This window comes from Zalophus californianus, chromosome 2 (assembly GCF_009762305.2).
Source record: "Zalophus californianus isolate mZalCal1 chromosome 2, mZalCal1.pri.v2, whole genome shotgun sequence".
NCBI lineage: Eukaryota > Metazoa > Chordata > Mammalia > Carnivora > Otariidae > Zalophus > Zalophus californianus.
In genome coordinates, this window is record NC_045596.1 from 166,596,640 (window position 1) to 166,620,430 (window position 23,791).

General features: G+C 36.5%; 1 protein-coding gene and 1 pseudogene across 4 annotated transcripts in view; one reads left to right on the forward strand and one right to left on the reverse strand.

Annotated features, from left to right (window-relative positions):
• LOC113924922 (A disintegrin and metallopeptidase domain 3-like) overlaps nt 1-23,791 on the forward strand; it is a 161,183-nt gene that overhangs the window by 119,620 nt on the left and 17,772 nt on the right. For all 4 annotated transcript variants that reach the window (XM_027599276.2, XM_027599277.2, XM_027599278.2 and 1 more), the window contains one exon: nt 6,797-6,911. In XM_027599276.2, the coding sequence (XP_027455077.2) occupies nt 6,797-6,911 (115 nt within the window). Of the gene's footprint in view, nt 1-6,796; nt 6,912-23,791 lie in introns of those variants that run through there.
• Nucleotides 21,576-22,071, reverse strand: LOC113924923 (annotated as a pseudogene).

A 23,791-nucleotide genomic window follows, 5' to 3' on the forward strand; every position in this document is an offset into this window, starting at 1 on the left:
CAATGTTGATTCTCCCAATCCATGAGCATGGAACGTTTTTCCATTTCTTTGTGTCTTCTTCAATTTCTTTCCTGAGTATTTTATAGTTTTCTGTGTACAGATCCTTTGCCTCTTTGGTTAGATTTATTCCTAGGTATCTAATGGTTTTGGGTGCAATTGTAAATGGGATCGACTCCTTGATTTGTCTCTCTTCTGTCTTGTTGTTGGTGTATAGGAATGCCACTGATTTCTGTGCATTGATTTTATATCCTGCTACTTTACTGAATTCCTGTATGAGTTCTAGCAGTTTTGGGGTGGAGTCTTTTGGGTTTTCCACATACAGTATCATATCATCTGCAAAGAGTGAGAGTTTGACTTCCTCTTTGCCGATTTGGATGCCTTTGATTTCTTTTTGTTGTCTGATTGCTGTGGCTAGGACTTCTAATACTATGTTGAATAGCAGTGGTGAGAGTGGACATCCCTGCCGCGTTCCTGACCTTAGGGGAAAAGCTCTCAGCCTTTCCCCATTGAGAATGATATTCGCTGTAGGTTTTTCATAGGTGGCTTTTATGATATTGAGGTATGTACCCTCTATCCCTATACTCTGAAGAGTTTTGATCAAGAAAGGATGTTGTACTTTGTCAAATGCTTTTTCTGCATCTATTGAGAGGATCATATGATTCTTGTTCTTTCTTTTGTTAATGTATTGTATCACGTTGATTGATTTGCGGATGTTGAACCAGCCTTGCAGCCCAGGAATAAATCCCACTTGGTCGTGGTGAATAATCCTTTTAATGTATTGTTGGATCCTATTGGCTAGTATTTTGGTGAGAATTTTTGCATCCATGTTCATCAAGGATATTGGTCTGTAATTCTCTTTTTTGATGGGGTCTTTGTCTGGTTTTGGGATCAAGGTAATGCTGGCCTCATAAAATGAGTTTGGAAGTTTCCCTTCCATTTCTATTTTTTGGAACAGTTTCAGGAGAATAGGTATTAATTCTTCTTGAAATGTCTGATAGAATTCCCCTGGGAAGCCATCTGGCCCTGGGCTTTTGTTTCTTGGGAGATTTTTGATGACTGTTTCAATTTCCTTAGTGGTTATAGGTCTGTTCAGGTTTTCTATTTCTTCCTGGTTCAATTTTGGTAGTTGATACATCTCTAGGAATGCACCCATTTCTTCCAGGTTATCTAATTTGCTGGCATAGAGTTGCTCATAATATGTTCTTATAATTGTTTGTATTTCTTTGGTGTTGCTTGTGATCTCTCCTCTTTCATTCATGATTTTGTTGATTTGAGTCATTTCTCTTTTCTTTTTGATCAGTCTGGCCAGGGGTTTATCAATCTTGTTAATTCTTTCAAAGAACCAGCTCCTAGTTTCGTTGATCTGTTCTACTGTTCTTTTGGTTTCTAGTTCATTGATTTCTGCTCTGATCTTTATGATTTCTCTTCTCCTGCTGGGTTTGGGCTTTCTTTGCTGTTCTTTCTCCAGCTCCTTTAGGTGCAGGGTTAGGTTGTGTATTTGAGACCTTTCTTGTTTCTTGAGAAAGGCTTGTATTGCTATATACTTTCCTCTCAGGACTGCCTTTGCTGTATCCCAAAGATTTTGAACAGTTGTGTTTTCATTTTCATTGGTTTCCATGAATTTTTTTAATTCTTCTTTAATTTCTTGGTTGACCCATTCATTCTTTAGTAGGATGCTCTTTAGCCTCCATGTATTTGAGTTCTTTCCGACTTTCCTCTTGTGGTTGAGTTCTAGTTTCAAAGCATTGTGGTCTGAAAATATGCAGGGAATGATCCCAATCTTTTGGTACCGATTGAGACCTGATTTGTGACCTAGGATGTGATCAATTCTGGAGAATGTTCCATGGGCACTCGAGAAGAATGTGTATTCCGTTGCTTTGGGATGGAATGTTCTGAATATGTCTGTGAAGTCCATTTGGTCCAGTGTGTCATTTAAAGTCTTTATTTCCTTGTTGATCTTTTGCTTAGATGATCTGTCCATTTCAGTCAGGGGGGTGTTAAAGTCCCCCACTATTATTGTATTGTTGTCAATGTGTTTCTTTGCTTTTGTTATTAATTGCCTTATATAATTGGCTGCTCCCATGTTCGGGGCATAGATATTTACAATTGTTAGATCTTCTTGTTGGATAGACCCTTTAAGTAGGATATAGTGTCCTTCCTCATCTCTTATTACAGTCTTTGTTTTAAAATCTAGTTTGTCTGATATAAGGATTGCCACCCCAGCTTTCTTTTGGTGTCCATTAGCATGGTAAATGGTCTTCCACCCCCTCACTTTCAATCTGGGGGTGTCTTTGGGTGTAAAATGAGTCTCTTGCAGACAGCATATTGATGGGTCTTGTTTTTTAATCCAATCTGATAGCCTGTGTCTTTTGATTGGGGCATTTAGCCCATTTACATTCAGGGTAACTATTGAAAGGTATGAATTTAGTGCCATTGTATTACCTGTAAGGTGACTGTTAACTGTCTGTTGTCTGTGTTCGTTTCTGCTCTTTGCTGCTTTTAGGTTCTCTCTTTGCTTAGAGGACCCCTCTCAATATTTCTTGGAGGGCTGGTTTCGTGTTTGCAAATTCCTTTAGTTTTTGTTTGTTCTGGAAGCTTTTTATCTCTCCTTCTATTTTCAATGATAGCCTAGCTGGATATAGTATTCTTGGCTGCATATTTTTCTCGTTTAGTGCTCTGAAGATATCTTGCCAGTCCTTTCTGGCCTGCCAGGTCTCTGTGGATAGGTCTGTTGCCAATCTAATGTTTCTACCATTGTAGGTTACATATCTCTTCTCCCGAGCTGCTTTCAGGATTTTCTCTTTGTCTCTGAGACTCGTAAGTTTTACTATTAGATGTCGGGGTGTTGACCTATTTTTGTTGATTTTGAGAGGGGTTCTCTGTGCCTCCTGGATTTTAATGCCTGTTTCCTTCCTCACATTAGGGAAGTTCTCTGCTATAATTTGCTCCAATATACCTTCTGCCCCTCTCTCTCTCTTCTTCTTCTGGGATCCCAATTATTCTAATGTTGTTTCGTCTTATCGTATCACTTATCTCTTGAATTCTGCCCTCGTGATCCTGTAGTTGTTTCTCTCTTTTTCTCAGTCTCTTTATTTTCCATCATTTGGTCTTCTATATCGCTGATTCTCTCTTCTGCCTCATTTATCCTAGCATTTAGTGCCCCCATTTTTGATTGCACCTCATCAATAGCCTTTTTGATTTCGATTTGGTTAGATTTTAGTTCTTTTATTTCTCCAGAAAGGGTTTCTCTAATAACTTCCACGCTTTTTTCAAGCCCAGCTAGTATCTTTAAAGTCATGATTCTGAACTCTAGGTCCGACATCGTACTAATGTCCGTATTGAGTAGGTCCCTGGCTGACGGTACTACCTCTTGTTCTTTTTGCTGAGGTGATTTCTTTCGTCTTGTCATTTTGTCCAGAGGAGAATAGATGAATGAGAGAACAAAAGGCTAACAGGTTTACAACGTCCCCAGCAAATATACTGTATACAAATCAGAAAAGACCTGAAACCAGGGGAAAAGAAAGGGAAAGAAAGAAAAAAGAAAGAGAAAAAGAAAAAAAAAGAAAAAAAAAAAAGATAAAAACAAAAACAAAACAATTCAAAAAAGGCAGAATATGATCAAATATGATCAGGCTAGTGCATAGATCAGTGCCACACACTAGATTTTGGGCGTATTTTGGTCTGTTAGAAAAAGTGCCTCCTAAAATTTTAAAGGAAGAAAGACATATATGTACAAAATAAGGGTTGATACAATGAAGGGATGGAAGATGACTGTAAAGATGAAAATTATAAAAGATTTTATAAAAGGACTTGGTAAGATAAGTTGTTTGAAAAAAGAAAGAAGATTTAAGGGAAAAAAAAAGGAAAAAGGGAGAGAATGTGATCAGGCAGGAGACTAGAACAAAGCCATACACTAGTGGTTTAGGGTATATTTTGATCTGTTAGAAGAAACTGTACCTCAAAATTTTAAAGAGAGAACAACTTATATATATATATGCCAAAAACAAGGATAACTACTATGAAGGGATAAAATATGACTCTAAAAATGAAAAAAAAATGTTTTTTTTTTAAAAAAGGGATTTATAAGATGTTGGTTGAAAAAGGGAAAAAGAAAAATAAAAAAAGTCAACAAAAATTAACTTTGATGAAATAATGAATCATGGTTAAAAAAAAAAAAAAAAAAAAAAAAGAAGCCATGAATCTATGTGCGGTATTCCCCTAGCGCTGGAGTTCTCCTATTCTCCTTGATCGATCAACTTGGTCTTGGCTTGCTGGCTGTTTGTGCTGATCTTCTGGGGGAGGGGCCTGTTGCTGTGGTTTCCAAATGTCTTTGCCGGAGGCGGAATTGCCCCGCCCTTGTCGGTCCGGGCTAAGGAAGCTGCTCCAGTTTGCTCTCAGGAGCTTTTGTTCCCTGCAAGCTCTCGGTACAGCTTTGGAGGACCAGGGCGAAAATGGCGGCCTCCCAGTCTCCGCCCGGAGGGGCCGAGAACTCGGGGCCCCACTCCTCAGTGCGCACCCAGAGAAAAGCAGTCACTCCCATGTCCCCGTTCTCTGGCCGCACTCTGTGCTCACCCGGCCTGTGATCGAGCATTGCTATCTCTGGCACCCGACCCCGCTCAGAGTCTCCAAACCCAGCAGATCCCTGCAGTGTGTTCCCGCACCGCTCCTCCCCGGGAAGGAAGGGGAGTCTCCCCGTATCTGCTGCTTTTTGGGTCCCTGCTGGGGGAGCCGTGCTCCGACTGGGCCGCAGATCACAGTTTGTGGCAACCCCGAGCTGAGAGCCCGCGACTCTGCTCCGTCTCTGCAGCCGGCTTCCCCGCTCTGATACCTGGGAGCTCTGCCGCACTCAGGCACCCCCGGTCTCTCTGTGACCCCAAGGGTCCTGAGACCACACTGTCCCGGGAGGATTCCACCCCCCGCTTAGCCACTGCAGCGACGTCCCTCCGCCGAGCCAACTTTTAAAAGGTCCGATTTTGTGCTCCGCGGCTCTAGCACTTGCCAGAAGCGGCCGGCGGAGGCCCCTCCCCCGCCGTCTATCCTCCCGAATATCGCCTCGGATTCACTTCTCCGCACGCCCTACCTTCCAGTAAGTGGTCGCTTCTCTGTTCAGAGAGTTGTTGCTACTCTCCTGTTCGATCTCCTGTTGAGTTCGTAGGTGTTCAGAATGGTTTGATCCCTATTCAGCTGAATTCCTGAGACCAGACAAAATCTAGGTCTCCTACTCCTCCGCCATCTTGCTCCGCCCCCTTGTATCAAAATTTTCTCCCCAATCACTTACATACTCTATTAACCATTTCCTTTCTACTTATTTCCTTTCTTATTTAAATTTAATTTAATTTCTTATTTAATTTTTGCATGAACCTACTTCTAGATTCTCTAGTCTGCTTCTGATCTTCAGGAAGATCAATTCAGGAAGAATTTCAATTCTTCCACCAGATCACATTTGGAGGTATTTTCCAGCCTTCCTATTTCTAGGAAAATACATTTTGGTATCTGTATCTCATTAAGAAAACTTCTCCTTTTGTTTTTTTCCACATTTTTTTGGTAAAAGTTTGTTTTTATAACAACTATTTTTTAACTTAACCCTATTCAAAATAAACTTTAACTCTTACTATTTTATATTTTTTATTGAAATATAGTTGGCACACAATGTTACATTAGTTTCAGGTGTAAAATAGTGATTCAACAACCCTGTACATTATGCTATGCTCACCACAAGTGTAGCTACCATCTGCTATTATAATATCATTGACTATATTCCCTATGCTGTACTTATCATCCCATGACTTACTCATTCCGTAACTGAAGCCTGCATCTCCCACTCCCCTTCACCCATTTTGCCCCTTCCCACCACTACTTTGCTTTCTGGTAACCACCAGTTTGTTCTCTGTATTTATAGGTCTAATTCTGCTTTTTTGTTTGCTTATTCATGTTATTTTTTAGATTCCATATATGAGTGAAATCATATGGTATTTGTCTTTCTCAGTCTGACTTGCTTCACTTAGCACGATACCTTCTAGGTCCATGCATGTTGTCAAAAATGGCAAGATCTCTCTTTCTCTCTCTTTATGGCTAAGTAACATTCCATTATTTATATATATATATATATCACATCTTTATCCATTCATCTACTGATAGCCACTTAGGTTGCTTCCATATCTTTGCTAGTGTAAATAGAGCTGCAAGAAACATTGGCATGCAATATACCTTTTCTAATTAGTGTTTTTGTTTTCACTGGGTAAAGAGTAGTTTTAGAATTACTGGATTGTATATATTTCTATTTTTATTTTTTGGAGGAAACTCCATAATGTTTTTGACAGTGACTGTACCAATTTACATTCCCACCAGAAGTGCACAGTAGTTCCCTTTTCCCCACATCCTCACCAATACTTGTTTTTCTTATTTTGATACTAGCTATTCTGACTGGTGTGAGGTGATACCTCATTGAGGTTTTGATTTACATTTTCCTGGTGATTAGTATAATTTTTTAGTTCACAATTTTATGCCTTTCTGGAATATAGCATTTCAGTTGTGTCAAGAAGGCCATATACTGTTATTTAAAAAATATATGAGACAAAAGAAAATTTCTATGACATTTGAAAGGCATAATTGCAATAAATTGCATGGGAATTTATTGTATTACATTTTATTTAAAAAAATATTTTCCACACTAAGTAAAAACCATCTATAATATATAAATTACAATACTTCAATAATTTACATTAACAATCAGAGTAATGCATTTAATTTTTATGTTGAACATAAAATGTTACTTTTTATTTGGTTCTGATTTCAGGTTTGCAATAGTATGCTTAATTGTCACTGTGATGTTGGATATTCTCCTCCACTTTGTAGACCATCACGAACATCACCAGGAGGAAGTATTAATGATGGGTTTTGGAGTAAGGGAAGTAAGTACCTAGATGAGTGTGCTTCAAGGAGCTTTCTGCCCTTACAGAAATGGTCTACATCTCCACTGAATATGTGGCTATAGAGCACCTGACATATGGATAATGCAACAGGAAACTAAGATTTCCATTTTCTTTTACTTTATTTAAATTTAAGTAGCCTCTTGTGGCTTGGTGGCAACTATATTAAACAGTACAGCTATATATCATACTGCCAAACAAAATTTTGTATATGCTTTTAATTTCACTCAAGAAGTGAACATTTTAATAGACCTCTCTTTGGTTTTAACCACGGTTACCAAAAACATTTATATACATATACATATATATATGTATATGTATATGTATAGCAGAATTTTCTAGGTAGGTATAGTAAAATTATACAATAGGTGATAGTTTTATTATATTCTCCACATATTCCCAGAATGTTAACTATCATGTGCTAGTTTGCAACCAAGTTTCATCTTTTAAGTTTCCCTTTTCAAAAGGGAAAAGTAATCAGATCTTCCATATCCATTATGTATGGATAGTAGATGGTACAAACCATTTTAAAATTTTATTTGATGAACATTCATGAACAAATATAGCATAGTTGTTTTTTTCTAAACTTCACAATGTATATATCTTAACAGTATAATTTCATTAATGTCTTTACATCATTTGCATTTTTACTCTATATTTTATTTATATATGTTGTAAATCTGACAGTACATTATTATATTTGCCTTAAATAGACAATGGAATTTTAAAGTTTTTTTATATAAATATTTACATTTACTCATCCATTTACTGTTTTCAAGGGTTTTTCAATTCTTCTAGCACATTCAAATTCCATGCGGGCATTTTCTTTCTCTCTGAAAAACTTCCTTTTGTACTTCTACCTTATGATGAGCAATTGTCTCAGCTTTTGTTTTATAAAATGTTTTTTATAAAAATGTCTTAATTTGTGAAGAGTATTTTCACTGGAATTAGAATTCTACATTGAGAATTTTTTCTTTCAGCTGTTCAAAGATGTAATCCAATTGTATCCAAGCTTACATTTTCTGATGAGAATACAGTGTCATTCTTATTACTCTATTCACCCCAATAATATAATGCTTCCTTTATTCTTTAAGTTTCAGACTTCTTTTATATGTTTTTTATTTTATATGTTTATATTTTTTATGTTTATATGATTTTCCACAGTTTCACTACAATTTATCAAGACATGTTTCTCTTTGAATTTTCCTGCTTGGGTTGGCTGTGATCCTTGAATATATAGCTGACAGTGTTTTCGGAAATTTTGAAAAACCTCTTAGCTATTGCCTCTTTTTAAATATTTTTTTATTAAACATATTTGCATTTAAAAAATGATATACAGTGACATTCACTCTGTGGTATATAATTAAATGAGTATTGAAAAAATGCGCATACTCTTGTTCCCACTGCCACAGTTATGATACACAATAGATCTATCACCTCAAAATGTCCCTCTGCCCGCCCCTTTGTGTTCATTCCCGACTGCCAATTCCTGGCAACAAATTACCAGTTCTCGTCTATACAGACTTGTCTTTTCCAGAATGTCATATACAGTACATACAAATTTGAGATACATTCCTGTTGCCATGTTTTAATAGGTTTTTTTTTTTTTTTTAAGTAAGCTCCAGGCCCAAACTGGGGCTTGAACTGAGAACCCTGAGGCCATGTGCTCTACCAACTGAGTCAGCTAGGTGCTGCTAATAGTTCATTCTTTCATTGTTAAGTAGGCTTTTTTTTTAAATTTTTTATTTAAATTTTAGTTAACATATAGTGCAATATTGGTTTCAGGAGTAGAATTCAGTAATTTGGGGCACCTGGGTGGCACAATCAGTTAAGTGCCTGACTCTTGGTTTCTGCGGATGTCGTGATCTCAAGGTTGTGAGATTGAGCCCTGTGGCCAGGGTCTGTGCTCAGCTCAAAGTCTGCTTAAGACTCTTTCTCCCTCTGTCCTTCTTCCCCACACCCTCTCTTTCTCATATAAATAAATAAATCTTTAAAAAAATCTAATAATTCATCACTTACATACAACACCCAGTGCTCATTACAAGTGCCCTCTTTAACAACCATCACACATCTAGCCCATCCCCCACCCATTTCCCTCCATCAACACTCTGTTTTTTTCTTTTTTTTTAAATATTTTATTTATTTATTTGAGAGAGAGAATGAGAGAGAGAGAGCACATGAGAGGGGGGAGGGTCAGAGGGAGAAGCAGACTCCCCACTGAGCAGGGAGGCCGATGCGGGACTTGATCCTGGAACTCCAGGATCATGACCTGAGCTGAAGGCAGTCGCCCAACCAACTGAGCCACCCAGGAGCCCATCAACACTCTGTTTTCTATCTTAAGAGTCTCTTATGGTTTGTTTCCCTCTCTCCTTTTTCCAGGCTTTCCCATATGTGCATCTGTTTTGTTTCTTAAATTCCACGTATGAGTGAAAGTATATGGTATTTGTCTTTTTCTGGATGACTTATTTCACGTAGCATAATATAGTATAGCTCCTTCCACATTGTTGTAAATGGCAAGATTTCACTCTTTTTATTTTATTTTATTTTATTTTATTTTATTTTATTTTATTTTATTTTATTAATCACCATACATTACATCATTAGTTTTTGATGTAGTGTTCCATGATTCATTTTTTGCGTATGACACCCAGTGCTCCATTCAGTACCTACCCTCCTTAGTACTCATCACCAGGCTGACCCACCCCCCAACCACCTACCCTCTAGAACCTTCAGTTTGTTTCTCAGAGTCCATAGTCTGTCATGGTTCGTCACCCCCTCTGATTTCCCCCCGTTCATTTTTCCCTTCCTGCTACCTTCTTCTTCTTTTTTTTTTTTAACATGTATTATTTGTTTCAGAGGTACAGGTCTGTGATTCAACAGTCTTACACAATCCACAGCGCTCACCTTAGCTCATACCCTCCCCAATGTCTATCACCCAGCCACCCCATCCCTCCCACCCCACCACTCCAGCAACCCTCAGTTTGTTTCCTGAAATTAAGAATTCCTCATATCAGTGATATCATATGGTACATTTCTTTCTCTGATTGACTTATTTCACTCAGCATAATACCCTCCAGTTCCATCCACCCCAGTGGAAATGGCAAGATTTCATTCCTTTTGATGGCTGCATAATATTCTATTGTGTATATATATATATATATATATATATATATATATATATATATCACCCCTCCTTTATCCATTCATCTGTTGATGGACATCTTGGTTCCTTCCATAGTTTGGCTATTGTGGACATTGCTGCTATTAAACATAAGGATGCACGTACCCCTTCGGGTCCCTACATTTACATTGTTGAGGTAAATACCCAGAAGTGTAATTGCTGGATCATATGGAAGCTCTATTTTCAACTTTTTGAGGAACCTCCATACTGTTTTCCAGAGTGGCTGCACCAGCTTGCATTCCCACCAACAGTGTAGGAGGGCTCCCCTTTCCCCAACATCCCTGCCAACATCTGTCGTTTCCAATTTTAGCCATTCTGACTGGTGTGAGGTGGTATCTCCATGAGGTTTTGATTTGGATTTCCCTGATGCCGAGCGATGTTAAGCACTTTTTCAAGTGTCTGTTGGCCATTTGGATGTCTTCTTTGGAAAAATGTCTGTTCATGTCTTCTGCCCATTTCTTGATTGGATCATTTGTTCTTTGGGTGTTGCGTTTCATAAGTTCTTTATAGATTCTGGATACTAACCTTTTATCTGATATGTCATTTGCAAATATCTTCTCCCATTCTGTTGGTTGTATTTTGGTTTTGTTGACTGTTTCTATTGCTGTGCAAAACCTTCTTATCTTGATGAAGTCCCAATAGTTCATTTTTGCCCTTGCTTCCCTTGCCTTTGGCGATGTTTCTAGGAAGAAGTTGCTGCGGCTGAGGTCAGAGAGGTTGCTGCCTGGGTTCTCATTTAGGATTTTGATGGACTCCTATCTCACATTGAAGTCTTTCAACCATTTTGAGTTTATTTTTGTGTGTGGTGTAAGGAAATGGTCCAGTTTCATTCTTCTGCATGTGGCTGTCCAATTTTCCCAACAGCATTTGTTGAAGAGACTGTCTTTTTTCCATTGGACATTCTTTCCTGCTTTGTCGAAGATTAGTTGACCATAGAGTTGAGGGTCCATTTCTGGGCTCTCTATTCTGTTCCATTGATCTATGTGTCTGTTTTTGTGCCAGTACCATATTGTCTTGATGATGACAGCTTTGTAATAGAGCTTGAGGTCCGGAATTGCAATGCCGCCAGCTTTGCTTTTCTTTTTCAACATTCCTCTGGCTATCGGGGTCTTTTCTGGTTCCATACAAATTTTAGAATTATTTGTCCCATTTCTTTGAAAAAAAGTTGATAGTATTTTGAAAGGGATTGCACTGAATGTGTAGATTGCTCTAGGTAACACTGACATCCTCACAATATTTGTTCTTCCAATCCATGAGCATGGAATGTTTTTCCATTTCTTTGTGTCTTCCTCAATTTCTTTCATGAGTATTTTGTAGTTTTCTGAGTACAGATTCTTTGCCTCTTTAGTGAGATTTATTCCTAGGTATCCTATGGTTTAGGGTGCAATTGTAAATGGGATTGACTCCTTAATTTCTCTTTCTTCTGTCTTGTTGTTGCTGTATAGGAATGCCACTGATTTCTGCATGTTGATTATCTATTCTGCCACTTTACTGAATTCCTGTATGAGTTCTAGCAGTTTTGGGGTGGAGTCCTTTGGGTTTCCACATAAAGTATCATATCATCTTCAAAGAGTGAGAGTTTGACTTCTTATTTGCTGATTCGGTTGACTTTTATTTCTTTTTGTTGTCTATTGCTGTGGCTAGGACTTCTAATACTATGTTAAATAGCAGTGGTGATAGTGGACATCCCTGCAGTGCTCCTGACCTTAGGGAGAAAGTTCTCAGTTTTTCCCCATTGAGAATGATATTCTCTGTGGGTTTTTCATAGATGGCTTTTATGATATTGAGGTATGTACCCTCTATCCCTATACTCTGAAGAGTTTTGATCAGGAAGGGATGCTGTACTTTGTCAAATACTTTTTCTGCTTCTATTGAGAGGATCATATCATTCTTGTTCTTTCTCTTGTTAATGTATTGTATCACATTGATTGATTTGTGGATGTTGAACCAAATTGTAGAGCAGGGATAAATGCCACTTGGTCGTTGTGAATAATCCTTTTAATGTACTGTTGGATCCTATTGGCTAGTATTTTGGTGAGAATTTTTGCATCCATGTTCATCAAGGATTTTGGTCTGTAATTCCCCTTTTTGATGGGGTCTTTGTATGGTTTGGGGGATCAAGGTAATGGTGACCTCATAAAACGAGTTTGGAAGTTTTCATTCCATTTCTATTTTTTGGAACAGTTTCAGAAGAATGGGTATTAATTATTCTTTAAATCTTTGGTAGAATTCCCCTGGGAAGCCATCTGGCCCTGGGCTTCTGTTTTTTGGGAGATTTTTGATGACTGCTTCAATTTCCTTAGTGGTTATAGGTCTATTCAGGTTTTCTATTTCTTCCTGGTTCAGTTTTGGTAGTTGATACATCTCTAAGAATGCATCCATTTCTTCCAGATTATCTAATTTACTGGCATATAGTTGCTCATAATATGTTCTTATAATTGTTTGTATTTCTTTGGTTTTGGTTGCGTTCTTTCCTCTTTCATTCATGATTTTTTTTATTTGGGTCCATTCTCTTTTCTTTTTGATATGTCTGGCCAGGGTTTTATCAGTCTTGTTAATTCTTTTAAGAACCAGCTCCTAGTTTCGTTGATCAGTTCTACTGTTCTTTTGGTTTCTATTTCATTGATTTCTGCTCTGATCTTTATTATTTCTCTTCTCCGGAGGGGTTTAGGCTTTATTTGTTGTTCTTTCTCCAGCTCCTTTAGGTGTAGGGTTAGGTTGTGTATTTGAGAACTTTCTTTTTTCTTGAGAAAGGATTGTATGGCTATACACTTTCCTCTTAGGACTGCCTTTGCTTCATCCCAAAGATTTTGAAGAGTTGTGTTTTCATCTTCATTTGTTTCCATGATTTTTTTTAATTCTTCTTTAATTTCTTAGTTCACCCATTCGTTCTTTAGTAGGATGCTCTTTAGCCTCCATATATTTGAGTTCTTTCTGACTTTCCTCTTGTGATTGAGTTCTAGTTTCAAAGCATTGTGGTCTGAAAATATGCAAGGAATGATCCCAATTTTTTGTACCAGCTGAGATCTGATTTGTGACCTAGGATGTGATCTATTCTGGGGAATGTTCCATGGGCACTAGAGAGGAATATGTATTCTGTTGTTTTGGGATGGAATGTTCTGAATATATCTGTGAAGTCCCTTTGGTCCAGTGTGTCATTTAAAGTCTTTATTTCCTTGTTGATCTTTTGCTTAGATGATCTGTCCATTTCAGTCAGGGGGGTGTAAATCCCCCATTATTATTGTATTGTTGAAAAGTTTCTTTGCTTTTGTTATTAACTGGCTTATACAAGTGGCTGCTCCCATGTTAGGGGCATAGATATTTACAATTGGATAGACCCCTTAAGTATCATATAGTGTCCTTCCTCATCTCTTATTATAGTCTTTGGTTTAAAATCTAATATGTCTGATATAAGGATTGCCACCCCAGCTTTCTTTTGGTGTCCATTAGCATGGTAAATTGTTTTCCACCCCCTCACTTTCAAGCTGGGGGTGTCTTTGGGTATAAAATGAGTCTCTTGCAGACAGCATATCGATGGGTCTTGTCTTTTTATCCAGTCTGATACCCTGTGTGTTTTGATTGGGGCATTTAGCCCATTTACATTCAGGGTAACTATTGAAAGATATGAATTTAATGCCAGTGTATTGCCTATAAGGTGACTGTTACTGTATATTGTCTGTGTTCCTTTCTGGTCTATGTTACTTTTAGGCTCTCTCTTTGCTTAGAGGACCCCTTTCAATATTTCTGATTGGGCTGGTTTCGTGTTTGCAAATTCCTGTAGTTTTTGTGTGTCCTGGAAGCTTTTTATGTCTCCTTCTATTTTCAATGACAGCCTATCTGGATATAGTATTCTTGGCTGCATATTTTTCTCATTTACTGCTCCTAATGTATCATGCCAGTCCTTTCTGGTCTGCCAGGTCTCTGTGGATAGGTCTGTTGCCAATCTAATGTTTCTACCATTATAGGTCACAGATCTCTTATGCCAAGCTGCTTTCAGGATTTTCCCTTTGTCTCTGAGACTCATAAGTTTTACTATTAGATGTCGGGGTGTTGACCTGTTTTTATTGATTTTGAGGGCAGTTCTCTGTACCTCCTGGATTTTGATTCCTGTTTCCTTCCTCAAATTCGGGAAGTTCTCTGCTGTAATTTGCTCCAATATACCTTGTGACCCTCTCTCTCTTTCTTCTTTTTCCTGGATCCCAATTATTCCAATGTTGTTTCATCTTATGGTATCACTTATCTCTCAAATTCTGCCCTCATGATGCAGTAGTTGTTTATCTCTCTTTTTCTCAGCTTCTTTATTTTCCATCATTTGGTCTCCTATATGACTAAATCTGTCCTCTGCCTCATTTATTTTAGCAGTTAGAGCCTCCAATTTTTATTGCACTTCATTAATAGCCTTTTTGATTTTGACTTGGTTAGATTTTAGTTCTTTTATTTCTCCAGAAAGGGTTTCTCTTATATTTTCCATGCTTTTTTCAAGCCCAGCTAGTATCTTTAAAATCATCATTCTAAACTCTAGTTCCGACATTTTACCTATGTCCGTATTGATGAAGTCCCTGACAGTTAATACTGCCTCTTGTTCTTTTTTTTGAGGGATTTTTTCCATCTTGTCATTTTGTCCAGGGGAGAATAGATGAATGAGAGAACAAAATGCTAACTGCATAACAACGACCCCAGAAAAAATACACTGAACAAATCAGAAGAGACCTGAAACTGGCAGAAAAGAAAGGGAAAGAAAGAAAAAAGAAAAAGATAAAAAGAAACAAACAAACAGAAAAAAAAACAGAATATGATCCAATATGATCAGGCTGGTGCATAGATCAGTGCCACACAGTAGATTTTGGGTGTATTTTAGTCTGTTAGAGGAAAGTGACTCCCAAAATTTTAAAGAAAGGAAAGCTTATATATGAACAAAAATAAGGGTAAATACGATGAAGGGATGGAACATGATTGTGAAGATGAAAATTATAAAAGATTTTATAAAAGGAATTGATAAAATAAGAAGTTGATTAAAAAAAAAAGAAGAGGATTTTAAAAAAAGGGGGAGAAGAGAATGTGATCAGGCAGGAGAGTAGAACAAAGCCATGCACTAGAGATTTAGGATATATTTTGTTCTGTTAGAAGAAACTGTATCCCATAATTTTAAAGAAAGAACTATATATATATATGTATATAAATATACATATATATATACCAAAAATAAGGTTAACTACTATGAAGGGGTAGAATATGACTCTTCCAGAAAGTGGTTGCTTTTCTATTCAGAGTTGCTGCTATTCTTTTCTTTGATCTCCTGTTGCGTTTGTAGGTGTTCAGAATGGTTTGATCCCTATCTAGTTGAATTCCTGGGACCAGATGAAATTTAGGTCTCCTACTCCTCTGCCATCTTCGATTTCATTCTTTTCAATGACTAATATTCCACTATATAGTAATAGATATATATAAATATATATTTATATATATATCACATCTTTATCCATTCATCAGTTAATGGACATGTGGGCTCTCTCCATAGTCTGACTATTGTTTATAATGCTGTTATAGTCATTGTAGTGCATGTACCCCTTTCAATCTGTATTTTTTTATCCTTTGTGTAAGCACCTAAATAGTTTTCTATATTGAACTGATGCATATAATTTGTTTATCCATTCAGCCATTGAAAGGTATTTAGGTTATTTCTAGATTTTGGCAATTATAAATAAACCTGGTATAAACATGTACATTTAGGTTTTTGTGTATATCTAAGGTCTCACTTTTTGTTGGTAAATACCTAGGAGTAAGATTTCTGGGTCATTTATTAAGTGTTTAGGTTTGATAAATGTACTTTTAATTTTACAAGAAATAGCCAAACCATTTCTAAGGTGACTATCCCAGTACTCCTTCCCATTCATCTATGAGAGTTCCAGTTTCTCGGCACAGATGCTCCACACTTCACAAGCACTTGATATTGTCATTTTTGTTTCGTTTTGTTTGATTTTGTTTTGCCAGTTGCAGATGTCTAATGGTATCTCCTTATGATTTTTATTTAACTTTTTATTTTGAAGTAGTTATAGGTCACAAAGAGTTAAGAAATGCAGATGGAAGTCCTGCATACCCTTTATTCAGATGTTGTCGGTGTTAACATGTTTCAATACTATAGTAGAGTAGCAAAACAAGGAAATGGACATTATTAAAAAACACAGACCTTATTCAGATTTCACCAGTATACATACACTAATTTGTGTATGTGTATATGTGTGTGAGCATGTATGTGTGTGTTTGTATTTCATGCAGTTTTACATGTTCAAATTTATGTAACCATCACCACAATCAAGATACAGAAGTGTATCATCACTATATGGCTCCTAATATCACCCCCTTATATAACTACACTGATCCCCTTTTCTGCCATTTCTAACTCCTGGCAACCACTACTACTATGCCTCTAATTATGTTATTTCATGCATGTTATATATATGGAATCATACAATTTGTATCTCTTAGAGATTCGCTTCTTTCTCTTCCATATTTTCTATGAACTGCATTGAAGCTCATTGCATGTATAAATATTTAATTTCTTTTTTATTGATGACTAGTATTCCTTTGTATGGATATATCAAACTACTGATGGACATTTGGGTGGTTTGCCAATTTTTAGCTATTATGGAGAGATCTGCTGTGAACACTTGTGTAGAAAATTCTGCATGAAAGTAAAATTTTAATTCCCTGGGAAACATCCCCAAAAGTGAAATTTCTGGGTCAATGGTAAACCATTTATAGTTTTAAAAGCAACTGCCAAACTATTTTTCAGAGTAACATTTGACATTCCCACCAATAATATACGAATGACCCATTGTTTTGGCATCCTTACTAACATTTTATGATATCACTCTTTTTTTTTTCAGTCATTCCATTAGGTATGTATTAATATCTCATTGTGGGTTTAATTTGTACTTCCCTAATGGATAATGATGTTGAATATGTTTAACATGTTTATTTGGCATCTGTATGTTCTCTTCAGTGAAAAATCTGTTCATCTCTTTGCCCATTTTCTAATTAGACTGTATTTTTTGAATGTTGAATTATCAGAGTTTTGTCTGTTTCCTAGATATATGCATTTTTTGGACATGTGATTTGAACACATTTTTTCCATGTCTATAAGTGGTTTTATCTCAGACCCCAATTTTTATTTTTATTTTTTTTTTCGGATAAAGTCTACTGCTTTTCTTTTTTGGATCATGCTTTTGGTATCAAGTGTATGAACTCTTTGTCAACCTTAAGTCCTGAAGATTTTCTATCATGATATCTCTAAAAGGTGTAGTTTTGTGTTTTACACTAAAGTTCATGATCCATTTTGAGTTACTTTTTGTAAGGGGTGGGAGATTAACTTTTTGACTAATGTGACTTCAATTGTTCCACCATAATTCTTTGAAAAAGCTATCTCTTGTCCTTTGAATTGTTTTTGCTCCTTTGTCAATAATTAATTGGACATTTTTGTGTTGGTGTATTTCTCACTTCTCTTCTGTTCCATTGATCTATGAGTCATTCTGTCCACCATCGCTATGCTGTTTTGATTATTGTAACTGTATGGTAAGAGAGATTCCTCTCAATTTATTCTTCTTTTTCAAAATTTTTTTCTATTCTAGGGTCTCCTTCTATATACATTTTAGAAAAAGTTTATCTATGTTTAAAAAAATTTGCTATTATCTTGATACAAACTGTGTTAAAACTATGGAACAATTTAGGAAGATTTTACGCATTTACTGTATATTATTGAATCTTCCAATCTATGAATATGGTATGTCATTTCATTTATTTAGATTTTGTATGATTTCCTACATCAGAATTTTGTACTTTTCACTAGATACTCTACATTTTTTAAAATTTTTATTTGTTTATTTAATTTTATTTTATTTAAATACAATTAATTAACATATAGCATATTATTAGTTTCAGAGGTAGAGTTTACTGATTCATCATTTGCATGTAACACCCAGGGCTCATTACATCAAGTGTCCTCCTTAATGTCCATCACCTAGTAACCCCATCCCCCCCACCTCCCCTCCAGCAATCCTGTTTGTTTCCTAGAGTTAAGAGTCTCTTATGGTTTGCATCTTCTCTCATTTAGTCGTATTTTATTTTTCCCTCTCTTCCCCTTTGATCATCTATTTTGTTTCTTAAATTCCACATATGAGTGAAATCGTATGATAATTTTCTCTCTCTGATTGACTTATTTCGCCTAGCATAATACCCTCTATTCCATCCACCTTGTTGCAAGTGGTAAGATTTTATTTTTTTTGATGGGGGAGTAATATTCCATTGTATATATATATATATATATATATATATATATATATATATATATATATATATATACCACATCTTCTTTATCCATTCATCTGTCTATGGACATCAGGACTCTTTCCCTATCCTGGCTATTGTGGACATTGTTGCTATAAACATTGGGGTGCAGGTGCCCCTTTAACTAACTATGTTTATATCCTTTGGGGCAAATACCCAGTAGTACAATTGCTAGGTCATGGGGTAGCTCTATTTTTCACTTTTTGAGGAACCTCCATACTGTTTTCTGGAGTGTCTGTACCAGCTATCTTCTTTCTATTGGATATTCTTCCCTGCTTTGTCAAAGATGAGTTGGTCCTAGAGCTGACAGAGTCCATTTCTGGGTTCTCTATTCTGTTCCATTGGTCTATGTGTCTGTTTTTGTGCCAGTACCTTACTGTCTTGATGATTACAGCTTTGTAATAGAGCTTGAAGTCCAGAATTGTGATGCCACCAGCTTTGGCTTTCTTTTTCAACATTTCTTTGGCTATTTGGGGTCTTTTATGTTTCCATACAAATGTTAGGATTATTTGTTCCAGCTCTGTGAAAAATGTTGATTGTATTTTGATAGAGATTGCATTGAATGTGTAGATTGCTCTAGGTAGCATAGACATTTTAACAATATTTGTTCTACCAATCCATGAGCATGGAACGTTTTTCCATTTCTTTGTGTCTTCCTCAATTTCTTTCATGAGCATTCTATAGTTTTTAGAGTATAGATCCTTTACCTCTTTGGTTAGGTTTATTCCTAGGTATCTTATGGTTTTGGATGCAACTGTAAATGGGATCAACTCCTTAATTTCTCTTTCTTCTGTCTTATTGTTAGTGTATGGAAATGCAACTGATTTCTGTGCATTGATTTTATATCCTGCCATTTTGCTGAATTCCTGTATCACTTCTAGGAATTTTTTGCTGGAGTCTTCTGGGTTTTCTACATAGAGTATCATGTCATCTGTGAAGAATATAAGTTTGACTACTTCTTTTCCAGTTTGGTTGCCTTTTACTTCTTTTTGTTGACTGGTTGTCAACACTAAGACTTCCAGTACCGTGCTGAACAGCAGTGGTGAGTGTGGGCATCCCTCTCATATTCCTGACCTTAGGGGAAAACCTGTCAGTTTTTCCCCATTGAGAATGATATTTGCTGTGGGTTGTTTGTATATAACTTTTATGTTATGGAGGTATGTTCCCTTTATCCTTACACTACAAAGTTGTTGTTGTTGCTGTTTTTAATCAAGAAAGGATGCTGTCTTTTTCAAATGCTTTTTCTGCATCTATTGAGAGGATTATATGGTTCTTGTCCTTTCTTTTATTAACATGATGTCTCACATTGTTGATTTGTGGATGTTGAAACATCCTTGCCTCCCAGGAATAAATCCCACCTGGTTTTGGTGAATAATGCTTTTAATGTACTGTTGGATCCTATTGGCTAATATCTTGTTGAGAATTTTTGCATCCATGTTCATCAGGGATATTGGTTTGTAATTTTCTTTTTTTGTGGGGTCTTTGTCTGGTTTTGAGATCCAAGTAATGCTGGCCTCATAGAATGAGTTTGGAAGTTTTCCTTACATTTCTATTTTTTGGAAGAGTTTCGGAGGAATAAGTATTCTTCTTTAAATTTGGTAGAATTCTGCTGGGAGATCATATGGTCTGGGAGTCTTGTTTGTTGGGAGATTTTTTATTATTGATTCAATTTCTTTGCTGATTATGGGTCTGTTCAGGTTTTTTATTTCTTCCTGTTTCATTTTCAGTAGTTTATGTTTCTAGGAATGCATCCATTTCTTCCAGTTTGCCTAATTTGTTAGCTTATAATTGCTCATAATATTCTCTTATAATTATTTATACTTTTTCAGTGTTCTTTGTGATCTCTCCTCTTTCATTCATGATTTTATTTATTTGGGACCTTTCTCTTTTCTTTTTGAAAATCTAGCTAGGGGTTTATTTATCTTATTAATTCTTTCAACAAACCAGCTCCTAGTTTTGTTGATCTGGTCTACTGTTCTTCTGATTTCTATATCAGGGACTTCTGCTCTAATCTTTATTATTTCTCTTCTCCTGCTCCTCCTTCTCCTTCTTTATTTTTTCTTTCTCCTCTCTATTTGCTGTTCTTTTTCCATCTCCTTGAGGAGTAAGTTTTGGTTGTGTATTTGAGATTTTTCTTATTTCTTGAGAAAGCCATGTATAACCATATACTCCCTCCTTGGACTGCCTTTGCTGCATTCCAGAGGTTCTGAACTGTCCAGTTTTCATTTTCATTTGTTTCCATGTATTTTTTTAAATTCTTTAATTTCCTGGTTGACCATTCATTCTTTAGTAAGATTTTTTTAACCGTCATGTATTTGTTTTCCTTCCAAATTTTCTATTGTGATTCAGTTCAAGTTTTAAAGCACTGTGGTCTGAAAATATGCAGGGAATAACCCCAGTCTTTTGGTATCAATTGAGACCTGATTTGTGACCCAGTATGTGATTTATTCTGAAGAATGTTCCACGTGCACTTGAGAAGAATGTGTTCTGTTGCTTTAGCACTTCATCCTAATATATATCTGTGACGTCCTTCTGGTCTGCTGTGTCATTCAAAGCCCTTGTTTCCTTGTTAATGTTCTGCTTAGATGATCTGTACATTGCTATGAGTGGGGTGTTAAATTCTCCTACACTTTTTTTGGGGGGCGGAACAGGGGGCACATTTGCTTTATTGCTTATGTTGGATATTCAAACAAATGCAACAAACCCCGTTTTAAAAATGTAAGGCACTTAAAAGCCTCTATGCAACTTCTGTATTATTTGTAAATTCCTACTGGCTAATAAAAATATTTCCACTATAGAACTGGAGCTATCTAAAAATGCACGTGATGAATTTTTTGCATGCAGGATACCTAAAACATTATCATATCTTACCTCATGGTACAATTGAACAGTCTCAGATCAAATGTCTGTATGTAAATAATGATTATACTTATTGTTACATTTGCAAAAAACCTTATCAGTGTATACACATATGTACAGTCAGGTCCTCAAATGTTCATTATATAAAATCTGAAGGAAGGAGGACAGTATCTAGGTGCATCTGTGTCCCATTTATTTAAAGGGAGATTTGACATTTTTATACTTCCTTCTGTAAGTCATGTTGCTATTTGCAAAGGCCAGTGTTATATGATGCTGAAGACCATGGACAGATACTGTTTATATGACACCTGAATCCAGACGTCCTGATCCATATGGTAAGGCCTGAATGTATTGGTCAACCTCTGCAAGATGATGCTCTGGATGAAGTCATCAAATGTGATATGCCCCTGTCCTTGTCTGTCAAACTTGCAAATGAGGATGTCATGAAACTGGTCAGAGAGCCAGTACCCAAAGCCTAAGAGTGCTTCCTTGAGCTCATTCTTGTCAGTCATCCCAGAGTTGCCCCTGTCATAGGTGTGGAAGATGTTCTGCCAGTCTGTGATGTACTTCCAGATACCAGTGAACTTGCTGATGTGTATGCCAGCCTTGTTCTATCAAACATAGATATGATTGACCTGACAGTCACTGGATTAAATGGAGTCCATGTGCCTCTGGAAAATGTTCCACAAGAAGTTTTGGTCTGGCAGCACCTCACTTCCAGCCCCAGGTGGGGGCCCCAGGGTAGGAGTAAGCAGCCATGGTCCCAGGCGCACTTCTGGGTTGAGGAGGCCCAGGGTGGCTCCTCTTCCACCAAATTCTCCTATACTTTATTATTGTATTATTTTCAATGTGTTTCTTTAATTTTGTTATTAATTGCTTTATGTAATTGGCTGCTCCCAGGTTAGAGACATAAATATTTACAGTTGTTGGACCCTCTTGTTGGATAGACCCTTTTCTTATGATACGGTGTCCTTCCTCATCTCTTATTACAGTTTTTGGTTTAAAATCTACTTTTTTTGATATAAGGATGGCTACCCCTGCTTTCTTTTTATGTCCATTAGTGTGATAAATTGTTCTCCACCCCCTCACTTTCATTCTGGAGGTGTCTTTGGGTCTAAAACGAATCGCTTGTAGACAGCTTTATATGATGGGTCTTGTTTATCTAATCTGATATCTGTGTCTTTTGATTGGAGCATTTAGTCCAAATACCTTCAGAGTAATTATTGAAAGATATGAATTTAGTGTTATCGTATTACCTGTAAAGTCACTATTCCTGTAGATTGTCTCTGTCCCTTTCTAGTCTTTGTTTCTTTTTGGCTCTCTCTTTGCTCAAAGGATCCCCTTTAATATTTCTTGCAGGGCTGCTTCAGTGATCACAAATTTTTAGTTTCTGTTTGCCCTGGACACTCTTTATCTTTCCTTCTCTTCCAGATGACAGCCTTGCTGGATAAAGTATTCTTGGCACCTTGAATATATCATGCCAGTCCTTTCTGGCCTGCCAGGTCTCAGTGGACAGGGCTGGTCCCAGTCTTATGTTTCTAACCCTGTAGGTTAAGGACCTCTTGTCCAGAGCTGCTTTTAGGATTTTCTCTTTATCTCGGAAATTTGCAAGCTTTGCTATAACATGTCAAGTCATTGACCTATTTTTATTGATTTTGAGGGGGATTCTCTGTGTCTCCTGAATTTGTATGCCTGTTTCTTTCCCCAGATTAGAGAAGGTCTCAGCTATAATTTGCTGCAATATACTTTCTACACCCCCCCCTTTCCTCTTTCTCTAGGACTCCAATTATTCTAATATTGTTTTGCTTTATGTTATTGCTGATCTCTTGAATCTTCCCTTTGTGATCTACTGGTTGTTTATGTCTCTTTTTCTCAGCTTTCTCATTCTTCAGTATTTTGTTTTCTATATACTGACTTTCTCTTCTGCCTCATTTATTGTAGCAGTTAGAGCTTCTATTTTTTATCACCTCTCAATAATACCTTTTTTGATTTCCGCCTTTTTAGATATTAGCTTTTTTATTTCTCCATTAGAGATTCTCTAGTGTCTTCTCTCCTTTTTGAAGCCTAGCTAATATCTTTATAATCATTGTTTTGAATTCTCATTCTGACATCTTACTTATATCCATATTGATTAAATCTCTGCCAGTGAGTACTCCCTCCTGTTCTTTCTTTTGGGGTGAGTTTTTCTGTCTCACCATTATGTCCAGAAAAAATTAGATGAATGATAGAGAAAATACAAAAATAGCAAAAACAACACCAGAAAAATACACACTAAACATATGAGAAGAAAATAGAAATCAAAAAGAAGAAAAAAATGAGAAAAATTCAAGAAGTAGAACAGAACACAACAATAAACTAGATCCTGGCTATATTTTCATCTGTTTGTTAGAAGAAATTGATCCCGCAATTGGAAAGAAAGAAAAAGTTATATAGATACAAAAATATAACAATACAATGAAAGGAAACCAAAAAGTTAATA